This window comes from Pipra filicauda, unplaced genomic scaffold (genome assembly GCF_003945595.2).
Source record: "Pipra filicauda isolate LSUMZ 115617 unplaced genomic scaffold, ASM394559v2 scaffold8_size5757611_pilon, whole genome shotgun sequence".
Classification (NCBI taxonomy): Eukaryota; Metazoa; Chordata; class Aves; order Passeriformes; family Pipridae; genus Pipra; species Pipra filicauda.
The window spans coordinates 3,372,148-3,389,081 of NW_024105087.1; the positions used below are offsets into that span (position 1 = coordinate 3,372,148).

General features: G+C 40.5%; 1 protein-coding gene across 6 annotated transcripts in view; it reads left to right on the forward strand.

Moving 5' to 3' along the window:
* Positions 1-291: 291 nt before the first annotated feature.
* Positions 292-16,934, forward strand: part of SLC10A7 (solute carrier family 10 member 7) — a 147,967-nt gene continuing 131,324 nt past the window's right edge. For 3 of the 6 annotated variants that reach the window (XR_003540727.2, XM_039391063.1, XM_039391064.1), the window contains exons 1-3: positions 379-560; positions 3,970-4,052; positions 13,715-13,790. Coding sequence is in view for 5 of the 6 variants with exons in the window: in XM_039391063.1 (XP_039246997.1) it covers positions 461-560; positions 3,970-4,052; positions 13,715-13,789 (258 nt within the window). In the remaining variant the exon portion in view is untranslated. Of the gene's footprint in view, positions 561-1,510; positions 1,663-3,969; positions 4,053-8,988; positions 9,126-13,714; positions 13,791-16,934 lie in introns of all 6 variants that reach the window. The other 3 variants (XM_027721096.2, XM_027721094.2, XM_039391062.1) reach the window with 3 other exon arrangements.

A 16,934-nucleotide genomic window follows, 5' to 3' on the forward strand; every position in this document is an offset into this window, starting at 1 on the left:
GCGCACGCACCCGCCGCGCCCGTCCCGCCCCGCCGCGCACGCCCAGCCCCGCGCCCGCCCGCCGGGACCGACTGTGCGCGCCGAGCTCCCCCCAGCCCGCCCGGCCGGCAGCGGCCGCCACGGCGCCCGTCCCGTTTGCGCCGCCGCGGCGTGCAGTGGCCGCCCCTGCCTCGGCGCGGGGGTGCGGGGCGGCGAGGGGGCGGCCGAAGCCGGCGGAGGCGTGGGGGGGGGGCAGGCGCTGCGCGCAGTCGGGCGGGCGAGCGGCAGCGCGGGGTGTGCGCGCCTATTAGGAGGTGCGTGGTAGCGATGGCGGCGGTGGGTGAGACTTTTCCTGTGAGCGGATCCGGCTGGCCCTGCCGGCGGGCGGTGGGGCCGCGCCCCGCCCCGAGCGCAGCTCCGCGCCGCACCGAGCCGAGCCCACCCCAGCCCAGCCCAGCCGCGCCGGGCGGCGGGCAGCGCCATGGGACTGCTGGAGCGGCTGCGGAAGGAGTGGTTCATCCTGGGGATTGTGCTGGTGATCGCGGTGGCGCGGCTGGAGCCCGGCGTCGGCGTCAAAGGCGGTGAGTGCGGGCGTTGCGACCCGGCGGGGGCACCGGAGCCGCCGCAGCCCGGGACCCCTCGGGACCCCCCCCGGGAGCCCCGCGGTACTTTGGCTCCTGCCTCCCCCGCCCCGCCCGTGCGGGGTCCCTGCCCCTTCAGCAGCTCCCTCTCCCCGCCTGCCCCTCGGCCACTGCTCCGCGGGCACCCGGGAAGTGTTTCCAGGTGTGTTGTCCCCGTGGGTGTTTTCCCGGCGCTGTGCCGGTCGCTGGAGTAGCGTCCTGCTCTTTTTTGGGTTCGTGGTGGTGGGAGGTGAGGAGTGACTTGCTGTGGATGTGCCCCTGCTTAAACTATGTCGTAACTTCCAGAGCTCTGGGCATAAAAGTCCTCGCAGTTCAGTGTGTGGAATTCTGCCACCCGTGAGCTTCCCCGGAGATGTAACTTGTAAATTCTGAGGTGCCAGACTTTTACTTTATAGTAACACGCTTGTATTTTAAAGTTTTGGATTTTATTTTTCCTTTCGTTGTTCCCTCTTACTTCTTCACGAAAGATGAGGGCAAACAGTGAAAGCGATCCTATGCGAAGTGGTGTCAGATGCTTACAGAGAGCATCTTACAGAGAGCAAAGCAGAAGAAAGATCTGCCCATTGCTAAGCAGGGAGGTCCTGTGTGTTTCGTGTAACAGGAGCTGATGAAATATGCAGTGTTATTTGAATGTAAACAGTGTATCTTTAAGGATAAATGCTGGCAGCATCTTCTGGTCAGTTTTCATTGGAACTTACAGTTCCACGTGTTTACAGTTTTCAAAGACAAGTTAAATTTTATATTTTTTTCCCCTAATTGTTCTCTGAAGATTTAAGAAAAGGAATGTAGAACACTTGAACAGAATTCCTTAAGTAATTCTGTGTTATGTGAGGGGAGGAAGAATCTAGCTGGGCTTTTATATGCATAGATATTTTTTTTTTCCTTAACAGAGCAGAAGTCTGAGGATAGACAGCTTCTTACTGAGGAGCCAGCCTTTTTTCCCTCTCTTACCTTCTGGGAAAAAAAGAAAGTTGACTTAAAAAAATATGGCTCTGAACACTTGCTGTGTCAACTAAGGCTCCGGTACTTCATGGAGTTCAGGGTAGGCAAATTCCTGCTGTGCAGGGATTCCTTCTAACATGTGTGTGCTGTTTTGCATAGATGAATAGGACCCACGTGGGGATCTTGCAGGATCCATGCTTTGTTTTCAGCAGACCTTAAAGACAACTTTAAATTGATAAGAGGTGTTTTGTCCATTTCTGGTTTGACTGTCATGCTGATTGTTAACAGCAGTGTGGGAGGTCCTTTTTAACTAGAATAGGAAATAATTTTTCCTCGGCTAACTTCCTGCATGGAAGCACTATGATGGAGCACTTCATTTAATTATTCTACTGCAAAGATGTGTCAGGCTTTGACACAGCATTGTTCCTGGGACAGCTTGCTTTAAAAGTCTTGTGAGCGTTGATTGAAACTAGTGAGCACGTGTTCCCCAAAGTGGTTATACCTCTTCTGGAGCTGTGTGATCCCAGTGTTCTGAGGATTCTGAGGAAAAAAAAATTTCTTTTTAAAACCAGGAAGAGTTGGGGGATGGGAAATATCCATGTATGAAGAAACCTTAGTTTGTCTTCTTCCAGCTGATGTAACCATGCACTGTAATTTGCAGGACCTTACTGAATGGTATGGATAGCCCAGCATTCCTACCAGTGGAACACTGTGCCATAAATAACAAAGATTTGTGTTGTTGTCACCTTCAGGACATAAGCCAAGCCCTTTTTGTGTGCTTTCTTATTTGATAAATGAGCCCATTTAGTTCCTTTGTTAAAAGAACTTTTCTGACCAGGAAATGACCAGAGATGAAGGGGATCTGTTGTGACCAGAGTTCCCTGTGCTCCATGAGTGTGTGGCTGCTCGAGTGATAGAGGTTTCTCCTGTGAAAGGAGTTCAGGTAGCCCAGTGAAAAACCCTAAAAAAAAACCCTGAGTCCTGGAAGAACCCCTACTTTAGCCAGACTAACCCACTGCCTGTCTGCCCAGTGTGTATGTGCATGTTCATATATGCTCTAATCTTCAATAAGATTAGAAAAAACATGGAATTGTGTATATAAAATACAGTTTTCTGTATAGCTACATATATTTATGCAATCTTTCTGGTTTTTTCCCCCTACATCTATTCAGGTAACATGCCATAATTTTGCAACTAGCCACGTGCTTGGTTGCAACTTTAACTCCTGCATTTCCTGTCGTGGTTTTTTCCTTACACTTCACATATGTTTTTTGGGTAATTTTTTGGTTTTTGTATTTGACACATATAACTTTAGTGTCTCATCAGCAGAGTTCTCACTGAGAGTAGGATTTAGGTTTAAATGACTTGGGATGCAAATTTGATTTGTACAATCAAATCCCCCTAGTTTAAGGATCCTTGACGTGACTCCAGTGTGACCATCAATGTATCATTCATCCGAGAAAGCAGAAAGGTTCTTCTCTTCTGGAGTGTCGAGTAAAGGGTTGCTTGTTTGCTCCTGCAGTTTTGCTCATGACACCTTCTGGTCACTTGTAGAGTTAGGATATTACTTTAGTTCTAAGTAGACTGCTAATATTTCCTTTCTAATATAGCATCTGGTTGAATGCTCATGAAAAACCAAGTATATACATTTCGGTGGCCTCTGAAGGCAAAGTGTATTAAGAGAATTCATCATTTTTGTAGGAGTGTAAAAAATATTATATTTTAATGTCCCTGAAAAAAGTATATAAATATATACAAATGTAAGCCTTTAATATAGTGGAACCCTTGGAGGTGCAGGCATCTGCCCTTGCTGATCTCACTGCAGCAGCGTCTGAAATGTTTTATTGTAGGGCTGACATGATCCATTTTGCCACAGCCCTGTTGTTAGGGAATAGTGCAGAACTGTATCGCCCCGAGGAAATCATTGCAACATATGATTTGGTTTCCTCTGTGCAGGCAGCCAGACAGGTGTGTGTGTTGTAGGGCAAGAAGTGAGAGGTAAATATGTGAATGATATCAATGGCCTTGTGCAGGTAGCAGCTAATATTTTTATTCGAGTGTATGGTTTGAGTTTGCAGATGCAGATACTCTGATGACAGAGCTGTGAAAAATTCCCCATTTTCAAATTTCCAGAATTTACCTGTTAGTTATCTATGACCTCTAATCACAGTAGCCAAATTTTTATGAATCATAACTCACTCTCCCCTCACTGGTTTGCTTTTATTTAAAAATGAACAGCATACTTTCTTTAACTTAATAGAAACCCCATTCTTTTTATTAGAGACTTTAATGGTTATATTTTCTCCATATATTTTTCTAAGTATTCTCATTTACTTTGATACAGTATAAGCATATCATTATCTCTTTGACTATAATTCACTTTGTTCTCTATGTCTATATTTTTTAGGACCCTTGAAACCAGAAATTACCATAACTTACATTGCCGTTTCAGCTATATTCTTTAACAGTGGACTCTCCTTAAAAACTGAGGTACTGTAATTTCTCATTGCTTCAGTCTTGTTATGCTTTAAAAAGTTTTATGTTCCTTTTGATCAGGTTTGAATGTAATTGGAATATTGAATGACTGTGCTGTTGGTGGTGGTGCTAGGGGGATGGCTAATAAGAGAAGATAAATTTTAGAAATTTACGGAATAACTCTCCTTGATTTCAGAAAGTTCTTCACAAAGTAATGAAGATGGTGAGAAGGAGAGTGTGAATAAATTTCACGCATCCATAGAGGAGGGGGTTGTTTGATTTGGCAGGGCTTTACCTAAATGGAAATGATGAGCAAACTTTTGAGACTGGATCTACACCTTGGATGTGTCCCAAACCCAAATTAGGGTGAGGTCCAGGAGTGCACTAGCACCTGCCTTCTGCCAACCCTTCTGCACTTTGGCTTCCCTACTTCTTAGCTGAGAAACAGGCCAGAAAGCTTTTGAGTCCTAGGGGAGAACTTAGTAGGGCAGCAAGTAGAGAGGGACTATGTGAACTCTCCATGCCTCTCTAGGACACGAAGGGAAAGTGTGAGCTCACTGTGCCTCAGCTCGCCTGCTGGTGTGTTGTCCAGGTAAAACTGTTTAAGCTGGTCACTACTGGATTGATAGAAGCAAAGACCTGATGGCTTTAAGTTTCCACATTTTGTAGGGACAGGACAGCAGCCAGGATCAGCACAAAAGGGTTCCTCTGCAGGTGCAACACCAATACACAGGAACAAAGTCTTGGCAATCTTTTCCTATAGGATATAGTTGTGGGCAGGAGGATTTGAAGTACCTATGCTCTGCTACATATCACAGGCACTGAGATTTGTTTAAAATTTTGTGTCACGTGCTTTTTCAAAGAGGAACAATCTGTGAGTCAGAAGAGACGAAGGGGAGAACCTCTTAGTGCTGTATAAAGGAGGCATGGAGAAAGGAAATGATGGCTATATGCCAAGAAGAGAAGGAGCAGCCAGAGCTGAAGTGAAACACTGCATGTCTCTGCTAGTCTAGTGTTTTGGTTCCTTTTATGCTGTTGGCTGTGCTAACAGGTGATGTTACTCATATGTTGCATGATACTAGTGCCTGAAAGGCTCATCACAATGTTGTCCAGTTATCTCCTGGTGAAATGGGATTTGGGTGAGCAGTGTGCACTCAACAAAGATGTTTCTAAACCTGTACTGTGGTTATAGTGGTGTTTGAATTGATGGCTGCCCTCTCCTCCGTGCTCTGCTGGCAGTTCTGGCACTAGGACCTCTAGCTCTGCTGGGACACAGTGTTAGTGAAATGAGTAACTTTAGTCAATTCTGCAGCAGTTATTTAGAGCCTTGTGGTCCTATGGGGATGCAGGAAGAACCATGTTATCTGTTTGCCTGGGATGGTAATTAATCCTAAAGGAAATAGACTGTGGAGAGGCACTTTCTTCCACAGAGAAGAGGACCCGAAATACAAACCTGACTAGAATTAATGAGTGGAGTTTTCTACTTTCAGATTTAGGAATCTGTGTGTGGAGGAAAAAAAAAAAGTAACATTTCTTTCCCTTTCACTAGTTTGTGTCCTTGAAACTTTGTATTTGTAAAGCAACTGTGAGAGAAATCAATAGCATTATCAAAGTCTTGATTAGATTCTCAATACTAGTGTACCTCTAACTTTTTCCAGTTAAGGGGACGTGACTGACAGTTTGCTGGGCAATATGTCATGTCCTACTTTGAACTTGCATAACTTCTTTTCATCTGCGGTACTAAAAAAAGCAATATATTGATGTAAATGAAGCTTTTACAGGGGTGGATGTTTGTGTCCAGGTCCAGATCTCAGATTCTTTTGGGAGCAGCAGTTAGGGCTGGTGCTGTACATCCAGCTTTATGTTTCAGGAAAAAGCTAAGCCTTTCCTCAATTTCTGCTGTGGGGGTAGAAGACAGAGAGGAAGAAAACCATTTCACTCATTGTGCCTTGTGCTGTTACTTCCTGAAGTGTACGTTAAAACCAATCCTTAAATGTGTTAGCAGGCCAAGTCGTGATCTTATTAAAATACTTTTGGGGCATGTTTTAATTGTTTAAGGCACAACTTAAAGTTGGTATTATTAGTCAGTTAATACAGTTTTTTACTGTATTGCAAATTAAATAGTTTCTGCCTTTGTCTTTATTTATTCTTGATCTTGTGCTGGCTGTTCAACTTTGGATAATGTATCAGTTAGATGGAAACAAGTGTTTGATATGCTTTACGAAAGGATAAAGAGTTGTAGAAGTGTGAACAGAGACCTTCTGATAAATCTGACAAAATGAGAAATAACTGATGCTCTTTTAAGGTTACACTTCTGGTGTTATCTGCTGTGAAAGTGTGTGCTCAAAAAGTTTGCTAATGTGTTCAGAAAGCATTTTACAAAATAATTTCCAACATTCAAGTAGAGCCTGTCTGTGCATGGCCTTGTTATGTTTTCAGAACTAGAGGTGACTGAGGTCCTCTTACACTCGTGGAAATAGTCTGTGTTTAGGAATGACAAGAACATTTGATTCCACCTTAATATAAGGCTATTTCAGTTTTCAGGGACTGGATAGCTTGCTCTTTTAAAGCAGATACCTCCCATAGGGCCCCAGAAATTAAGTCACATACTTGAGTTATCCATTTCAATGAGGAATTTGGCAAGCCACTGAAAACACTGTTTGCTCTGTGTGGGTATTTGCTCAGAGCAGTCTAGCTATGACCATCCTAAGCATGGCTGGAGGGCAGTATGGACCCACACTGACCAGTCAGGGGATAAGATAAGCTCCCCAAAGGGTCTGAAATACGGGGAAGACAAGGTAACCTGTTCTATCTGGTGTGAAGAAACGGAGTTATAACTAACAGCTTCCAGTAACGTTTTTGAGACTTCTGCTTTTTTGAGAGCCCTTGTGGATTGCTTAAGAGGATGAAGGCTGTTTGCCTCAGCATTTGTTCTGTGATCATGCAGTCTAAGGTATACTATTAAAATAATAACTATTTTAAATAACTATATCCTCAAAGGTAATCACTAGAGATGTTTTCTAGACTGTTAATTTGGATCTGCAAGGACCTGTTCCACTAATACAGCATTCCTTCATGCAGTGGGTTGGTTGTGTTGTATCACCTTCCTTGCTCCCTGGAAGTTCCAGTGAGGCTTTCCCAAGTATTTGGTGTGGATTTTGCTTTTGGAAGTATCACAGAATCTTCTTAAAACCATCTGTTTTTAAGGCATTTTCCAACAGTAGAAATATGAAATTAAAAGAGCACTTCTGTATTTGTGACAGTGCCTGGACTGGGGGTACCTTCATGGGTACCCCCAATCCACTACAAAATCCAGGACTGGAGGCGACTTGGCAGCTTTGCTGGAAGAAGTCACTTACTTTGTTTTCTTCCAATTGTGTTATTTACTTCTAAAATGGCCACTTTTATATAGGTATTTCCAGGTGTCTTTTGTTCCTGTACAGAATGCGTTTATACCTGTAGATGTTTCATTTTTGCTTTCTTATTGAGATAAAATGAAACAGTACTACAGTGAAACTGTTCAAAACACCACAGGTGCTGTGACAGGCTGTGTGTGAAGAAGGCCTATTTTTTTGTGCAGAGTGTTACTGCCTGCTTAAAAAAAAAATGCTGTTTTGTTCAGTTAACCAAGCACTGGATGTAACAATACTTTCTAAGTAAAATTTGGTCAAGATGAATGTTTCAGTTCCATGTTTTGTATAACCTCAAGAATAGGATATGTATGGATGTGTATTTTCTTTTTCTTTTTTTTTTCCCCAATCCAAATTTGGGACTTAATTTTATTATGAAAAGTAAAATAACAAGGACACAGTGCTGAATTGTTTGTACTTCCAGATGTATAGTTAACATTCGTGGGTATTTGGATGGTCAAAAATGCAGTATTTTATTGTGTTTCATGAAAGTTCAACTGTTTTGAAGCTGAGACAGGGTGGCATTTGAAGATTGGCTGCTGCCTTACTGTGTATGAAACTACACTTTTTAAAACATACATATATATATATTTAATGCATCTGGAGTGTCAGATAGCTGGAGAATCCTAGCAAATTAGGTTTTGAATAAAAGTGCCATCAGTTCTTTTGCGTTGTTTACTTGAAACGAGTGCCAGTTACTTTGAGAGAGAGAAAAGGAAATTTTATTCTCAGTCTGTGAGAGTTGAAATGAGCTGAAATGTGCAAGGCTCTTTCCTCGTACTCAAAAACCTCTGTACTCTTACACTATTTAAAAGTAAATTTTTCTTTGTTGTTTTCTGAGTCTCCAGTGGTGTTTTGCACTTTATTTCTCTGAAATTTATGGCTTAGCTGTTGTTAGCTTGTTATGGTCTTGGTGTTCTTTCTTTGCTATTTGTCGTCAGCCTGATTTTTTTTTTTTTCTGTAAATTTCCTACCTGTTGATACAATAAATAATGAGTTTGCAACCAAATACTTTTCTTTTTATGTTTGTTATTCTTTCTTAAAAAAAACCACCACAAGTGAATGCTTGGTAATGTAAACATCTCTTTTTTTTTTTATTTTTTTTTTTAACAGTATAAATGAGAATCACAGTTTGTGGCCCTGTTTAGACTAGAAGAACCTGAAATCATGTGTGCACTACAAGTTTTCATGCCTCTTGATATCAGCAGTCAGTTAAGTAAACAGCTGCCAGTGTAGTTAACACAGGTTTTGAAGCAGTGACAAAGTGCTAAGGCTGCCTGCTGAAAAGCTGCTGTTGTGAGAGCTACACTATTATTGAAGTGGTGGACAACTCTTTTGGAAAAATGCCCAGGAGCAGATAGAGCTTTTATGTTGTCTGGATGTACTTCATTATTAAAGAGGAAGATCAGATGATCCCTAAAGGTGCCTTTTTGACATGCACTCTCTTTGTATTATAAAGGTGATCCTAGTTTTAAAAGCACAAACGTGATCTTACTTCAGCTGTTATGACTGCAACTTCCTCTCTTCTTTTTCTTTTGCAGGAGCTGACAAGTGCTTTGATGCATGTGAAACTACACCTTTTTGTCCAGATTTTTACACTTGTGTTCTTCCCAACAGCAATATGGGTCTTTCTTCAGCTATTATCAATCACACCCATAAATGAATGGCTTTTAAAAGGGTATGTTTAAGCATAATGGAGCGAAATATGTTTGTAGCTGTCGTCTTTAAGGGCTGCTGCTTGTCCTGCAATGGATGTTTTGTTGTATTTTAAACAGATTTTGCTGGTTCATTTTATGCTTCAGCACTTTGCTGTCTAAAACAAAGTATGTGCACAAGATTATCCTTTCAGGAACTTAGTCTTGTTTTTAGAAAGTCTGATCAGTTAGTCTCATATGTAGGGAGCTTGCAACAGGTTGGCTTTCTCTGTCATGAAGCACAGCTGAAGTGATGGGTCTTAAGAGTGATGTGGAGGGAAGAAAAGGAATGGTGAAGGAAAAACAGAAGTCATTGAACAGGTATTGTGTATGCCACATACTGTTCTTCTGCTTTTAAATAGTCTGTATTGAGCATTTCTTGCACGTCTCTAGTATCTGCTCCTAGCTAAATATGGGGGGAGAAGTAAAGTTTTTGTAGGAGAAGAACCTTGAGATGAGCAGAAACTAAGTTAGTTACTATGAAAAGAGTGAATTTTAAATGCTAGGTATACTCTGCCAATGTGTGCTTCCACAACTGCATTGATGGTGTACTTGTGATAGATTTTATGTAAAATAAAAAAAATAAAAAGGTGTTTTTTGTTTTTTGTTTTTTGTTTTTTGGTTTTTTTTTAGAATGGAAGGTCAATACTTAGCACCATGCAGCTATACTGGAAAGTAAAAATCAATTATTTTAGAAAACTACCCATTGTTTCTTACTGCTTGGTGAAACATTGCTTGGGGAGTTCCTTGTCTTAAAAGTTTAATGAAAAAGCTGCTCGTGTTTGTTTTTACAAGGCCTAAAACTGAAAGAGCATTTTGTTTTGTTTTAAGTGGCTTCTCCAGGTGTTCTACCAAGTGTGAAGTGGTCCCAGTGATAGTGAGAAGGTGAAATTGAGATGACATCATTTAAAAGTTGACACTGTTTTGCTTAACAGCCTTAGTAAATCAAGGAAATAACAAGATTGCTGTACAATGTTCCTTTTCATTTAGCTATTCGCAGTAAAGGGTATTCTTTAAAGTAAAACAGTTGTGAAATTTTTTCTCAGCTAGAACGGAGACATGATTTTCCCCAGTTGCTAAAAATCCAGGGGAGTTTCAATTGCTAAAGTGCAAGGTGAAAGAGGTTTTTGTGGGGTTTTTGGTTCCTTGAAGCAATTCTTATCCCTCCTTTCTGATGACTCTTATGCCACTTGTGTTCTTAGTACTTAAGGGACGTGATCTGTTACATGCACAAATACAGCTGTATATATATATACATACACACCTGTGAAACTGTGTGTAGAACTAGACATTGTATGTAATTTTGTAAAAAAGAAAAAACCCACAAAACCCCCCAAAATTTTGTGTTTATCTCCCTAAATGTGGAGCCAAAACCATCCTCATTTTTCATGAAGGTGTGTCTGTGTCTTACCAGTGAGCTTGTATACTTCTGCATGTTTCAAGCTACCTTTCAAGCACTTGTTCCTTGAGTACTATTTCTGATTTGGCTGTGTTTTATATTTTAGTGCATTAACTCTGTTGTATTGAGGCTTCATTCAAAGAATGGTCAGGCTGAGGAGTTTAGTGAAGGTAGCTTGATTGGGGTTTTTTAATGTTTTTAAGACTACTTTCTTGATAAATATTGTTGTTCAGGACACGCTTAGAGCAGCAGGCACTGCAAAGGGATGTTGATGGCACTGATGAAGGCACTGATGGGAGCTGTACCTTCAGTGTGATGCAGGTGCAGAAGATACTGAGCTCTGTCCTAACTCTAGAAAAACATTTTAAAGCAGGTCCCTGTATAAGTGTGAGGAGCAGATTTGAGGAACTGCTTGTGCTGTGGCCACTCTGTGTAACCAAAAGTTCATCCTAATGCCCCACATTTGTAATTTTTATTCCCTTAGAAACACTGATGAAAACAGGAATGGAACAAGACAGGTTTTGGCAAAGTTATCACATGTTTAGCACAGCTTGTAGTGGAAGTTGGTTGATAGCTGTCACAAAGGCCTGGAAAAATAGGCGTATGCTCCCAAGGGCATGGAGCACCCTTTGGCAGGGTGGCTCCCTTGGGGACTGGAGTTCTCCACTACTCTCTGTACAAGGTTATGCCTGCAGGGCACAGCCCACAGTACTTTTCCCATCTTGCTTCAGAATGTATGGTAGATTCTCCCATCCTCTGCGATGATCTGTTTTGCTGTGTTATTTGAGAGGCAGATTCAGATGGTACCACTTTTTCATCTGTGTTTCTACAGCTCAGGGGTTTTTTTGCCCCCCTCCCCCATCTGGGATGATATTAGGAGGTTTGTTGCTTTATAATTACTGGAAATACATAAATTTGAGGAGAAACTGAGGATGATCCCAAGCATCATCCCAAGTTAATTTTTTGATTAGCTGACTAGATTTTGCATTGACAGCATCCCTTTGAAAAGGAGCATGAAGCAGTTATTAATGTTTGCACCTCCTCTGCCACTTTTAGCATATAGCATTTGCAGTAGAAGGGGTAAGGCACGAGATGCAAAGACTGGGTATAAGATATGGATTTGAAGCTTCCATATCTACAGTGTGTGACTTCAGACCCTACTGCTCAGTTGTCTGTAGTGTTATCAGCAGAACAGTGTTTGGACCCCTGATGTTAGTACTTATAGCATGGCCTGAAACAGTGGAATGTTGCAGTTGGTTGGTTTTTATCTGTACTAATCTGTAGTTGGCCATTGGAGGAATCTCTTTATATGTTGGTAGTATTGTGTGCAGTTGATGCAAAGCAAGAAAAAATTCACAGGTGCATGTTTTAAAGTATTTCCATTTAGTGTGTACCAGGTTTTTTTGGATTAATATTTTTATGTAAAGAATATTTAAACCATTGTTTGATACTGATTTTTATTTTTAATTCCAAAAGTGTTATTTTAAATTTGAGAGGGTTAACAGAGATTGTATTATTAAATCTTTCCCTTGTAGTGTGGAAAATCCCTGCCAGCTGAGATGAATGCCCTTGCACACATTTTGTACCTCTCTGGATAACTTTGAGCTTAATCCACCCCTTACTAGTGCAGGTGAGAAGTTCAAGGAGCTGGCTGCCTCACAGAAGAGGGATAACTATCACAACCAGTGTAGGGGATGGATGTCAGTTGCCATGTGTTTGTCTGCTGTGTATTTTCATACGTTTCCGAATTCTTCCACACCATTTCTTTTGCCTGTATTTCATTTCTTTTCAACATGAGCTTATTCTGCTAAGTGCTGACAACTCTCTGCTGCCATAGCTTATTTCACTGTAAACTGAAGCTATTATATACTTCCAAGGTGATGCTTGGCACTTTGTGATTGGATTTATATAATGTTTACATTGGTTACCTCTTTCCTTTTCCACAGTGCCTGTAGCTGACAAACTGAATACCGTCAGTGTCACTTACTTGTTTCTTCTCTTTAAGCTTTTTGTATATTTGCAGAGTATCAATTGCACTGTAATATGCTCCCTGTTGCCTGGATTTAATACTTCTGTTTGCCACAGCTTTTCTACACTCTGTTTCTCGGGAATGGAGTGACACGGTTACAAGTGCAGAGTAGTTCACCACCAGTAATTCATTGTTCTGAACTGGAATACCATTTCAAGCTCCAATACTTGAAACCATACGTAGGTTCCATGCTGTTGGGGCTTTTGCAAAGTGTCCTATTCCATGCTTTGCTGTTCCTTCTAAGTCAACACAGTTTTTCTTCAGAAGCCCTATTTTAGTTTTTCCCCCCAAATTAATTGCAATCTATTGTGGGATGTTCTTGTTGTTTCTAAATACACTTGATAGAGCTAATTTTTGTAATAACCAGTTTTTATGGACTGTCTTTGAAAACAAAGGAAAGCTCACCACTCTTTTTCTTACTTTGTAAAACCATTTGCTATCTACATCAATAACTTTGCTGCACAAACAGTGCAAAAAAGTGACAATAATAATAGTATATCTTAGATTTCTAAAGTGCAGGAGAAACGTGGTGATGTTTTGATGGCAGTCAGGTGATTTTATCAAGTGCATAAAATTAAACATTTGATGGCCTTTTAATGTTCAGGTATAGAGAGCTTAATTGTGATTTTTTTATTTTTTTTTAAAAGGGGTTGATAAAAAAAAAGTGTAGAGAGAACCTGAAATAGCAAGCCTGGTTATCTGGCTCTTCTACTTTGCAGTAAATGTTTTTATCACTGAACAGCTTTTCAAGAAAATAGGAGTTTACATCCTTATTTCTAATTTTTTTTTCCAAATAGCTAACACACTACCAACTTTACTACATCAGAACAAGAATGCAGTTGTCTGTGATAGATGTATAGAGATCTTTGTGAATGGTAGATACAGTACTTAATTGGGGAAATGGAGTCACAGAGATATTAAGCATTTGTGCTTTTTTAAATGGTGACATGACTCTTCACTGCTGGTTGGTAAGAGAAAATCCTCTGTAGAAGTCCTGCCAGCTAGTGCAGGGCTGAACTGGCTACAAACTGGTTGCATTGTGCTGGTGATAAGACTTTCTACTCAGCTATTTGGTATTTTAGGGTTTTATGTTGCTTAGTGTTTGTGCCGTGTAAGGACTGTAACATTCTTTTTGTTGTTTTCAGCTTGCAGACAGTAGGCTGCATGCCACCTCCTGTGTCTTCTGCTGTAATTTTAACCAAAGCTGTTGGTGGAAATGAGGTGAGTTTTCATTTTGTCTTTGAATGCTTTTTTTGAAAAGAAGTTTGAACAATTATTTATTTCCGATGAGCTCATGTGGCAAAGCACAGACTACAATGTGATGCTGTTGTGGTTTGTAAAAAATCCTAGAATTAAAGCTGGTTATTGTGTTGGTGTCAAACGGGAAATAGTGATGTTATCTACTGGCATTGGTCAAACTGAAAGCAGCTCAGTTTTCTGAGATGATAGAAAGGTTTCTGATAGAAATTAACGTTAGGAGATTTCTGCTTGTTCCTGCACTGTAATTCCTAACCATATAATGTTCCTGTACTGTGTACTGGTTATCTCATAGACCATTAGCTTTTTGTTGAAGATCTGCCCTTGCAGAGATTGTTTGGATGGTATTAAGAGACCCTGTAGTAGGAATTCACGCTCGAAGCTGCAACTGTAGCGAGATGGAGATACAAACATTGATTTAAATCCTTTATTTTATTTGAGACTGCATGAAGTGAAAATTCAGGGAACGTGGAGTTCTCAGACAGTGATGCAATGCAAAGTTCTCAATAGGTAGGAAATGTTGGAATTGAAGTTGTTGGTGTAACCTCAGTTTGGTCTTGTTAAATTTTTGCCTTAAAATGTTATATGCTGATGTAATTTCAGACTCTTTCTTTATCCACAAAGCACTTGCTATTTTCAGGAAGGCCAGGTAAATGGCATTTGGGAAATTAATCCAGCTGTGCTAATTAATGAGGTTGTTTCCTTTAGATCTGCTTCCTCATAACTAGTGAAGGTGGATGAGACCTAGTAGGTGAGGAAGGGAGAGAATTAACACTGAGACTGGGTTTTAAAGGCCATGGCTGTTGGGATGCCATTCTGAAGGATTAAAGAAAAATCTTAATTCAGCTATAGAACTCCTGTGTGAGGTTGAGTGAGTCACTTCAACCATGTGTTTTAAATATGGCCATTAGTTGTGAACTTCTCATTTTCTGAGTTCAGACTCTTGGGACCGATTAATGTCAGCTTTGAAAACACATGAAATAGATTGAGGTTGTACTTTGTACTGACAAAGTGCTGTTTAATTGCTCTATCCTCTGAAGAGAGACCCAAAGTATTTCAAGTCAACCATCTCTAATTACGGGCAATCCTGATGCATATCACTGTCTCCTAGTTTGCTACCTTGAAACAAGGATCATAAAACTGTCTGATGGAGGTGCTGTGGAGTAGTTCCTATAAGGAAATAATTCAGGTACATAATAGTGATCAACAGAAAAATGAGAATGTTTTTAGTTATGATTCTAGATGTAGATGCTGTAAATTGTACAAAGATGCCATGTAGTAAACAGTGAGGATTAAGTGAAGTATGGAGTGAGTGTTCATTCTGTGTTAGCACTGTCTGTACTATCCTTAAAACCTGGAAAAGCTCCTGTGGAAAAAAAACTACAGTATGATTGGTTAGTTGAAAGCAACATAACGCAATATTTCTGTGCAGGAGAGAGAGGGGTGCTCTAATTTCTTGACCATTAGAATGTACTTTTTTATGGTAACGTTCTTCTGGGGTGGTTGAGGGTGTGTGTGTTTTATACCAGCGGCAAAATAGATGCTTTCTATTATGTGAGGCTTGTGTAAGTAATTGTATAAATCACTGACAAGGTAAGCTTGAACCTCAAATTCTTTTGTGCCACTCTGATATTGGAGGAATGTAAAAATGCATACCTTGTAGTGACTTTTACAGATAGCTGCTGACAGCAGAGAGACAGAGCGAATCAAGAATCGGGTCTTGGGAATTGAGAGTTCTCAGTCAGGCTCTAAGAAGGTACATAAAATACAAACACACTCAGCGTACACAAAGTGTGTGGCAGACTTACTGCCAAATTTGAACCAGTTTCCAATGGAAATGTATTTTTGAGATTTGATGCTTCTCTGTCATTCAGACTAATTTTTCTTCTGAAGAACAGCAAATCACATCCCTTATGCTAGGGGAGAAAACAGTCTTGCATGTCTCCTTACCAAACTTCACCTAAGCTGTTATGGATGTATTTATCTTTCTGACATGAGTAGAACAATGCATTTTTTCTCATTTTAATTTGAATCCATTCTGATACACAAAGAATTTAAACCTGGGAGTCAACTGGTAATATAAGTGATTGTACTGAGAGTATTTGTTCATAATAATGTTTCTTAAACTTCTTTTGCCTCGTGTATCCCTTAGCTAGAGAAATTGATTTGTCTGAGGGTGTATCTACACTGCATAATGTAATATGAAGATAAATGAGCTTGCTCAGAAGTAATGCAGTGAGGAAGCTCCCCATGAACTAATTAATCTGAGAAGTGTCCTGCTGCTACAGAGTACAGGCACACCCTCCATAAGTGCTCTGGAGACCTCTTTGGTTGCCTCAAAACACAGCACATAAGAGCTGTGGCAGTTGACTGTGTTATGACAGTATAGAGGGTTTGGGGTTTTCTTTGTCTAGGTAGGAGTGACTGTTGGATGTCAGTTTGGACTTGGGTTATTCTCAAAGACACGTCAGGCACTGTGCCATGGTGGATGTGGTACATCTGAGACTGAGGAAAAATGAACTCTAGTTCTAGCTCTGTTGTTAACCTTTTGGGTAAAACAGAGTGAGGTATCATGTGTCTGGGGTCAGCTGTGATGGACCATGGCAACTTTGTGAACTGTTGATGAATGCTGAAAAACCTTATGTAAGACCTGTGTTTTATTTGTCTGGGACAAGGTGATGAAGTATTTGGTCAAGTGCTTAGAAAGAGAATCTATGTCATTAGAAGCTACTTATGTGGTGGATCTTGCTGCATATTAATTTGAGAATTTGGTTGTGAGATAATGAAAAGGAGACATTTTTATTATCCTTTACAAGAATCTGGTTTTTTATTGATACATGCCCAAGGACATAAAATAAATGTCCTGCTTTTGTTGGCTAAGGAAGATGTGGTTACCCAATCTGATACTAGGAATTCTACAATTCTAAGATTAAACTGTGTTCATCATTGAAAAAGTTAATGTTCTGGGATTGTAAGTACAAACCCAGGTAAGCAAAAAATCCGTATCATTTAATTGTCAGTGTTTAATAACAACCATGCAATTTTCTGGGTTTTTTTCCCCCTGATGGTTAAAACATATGGTATATCAAAAAAGTGTACCTAAACTTT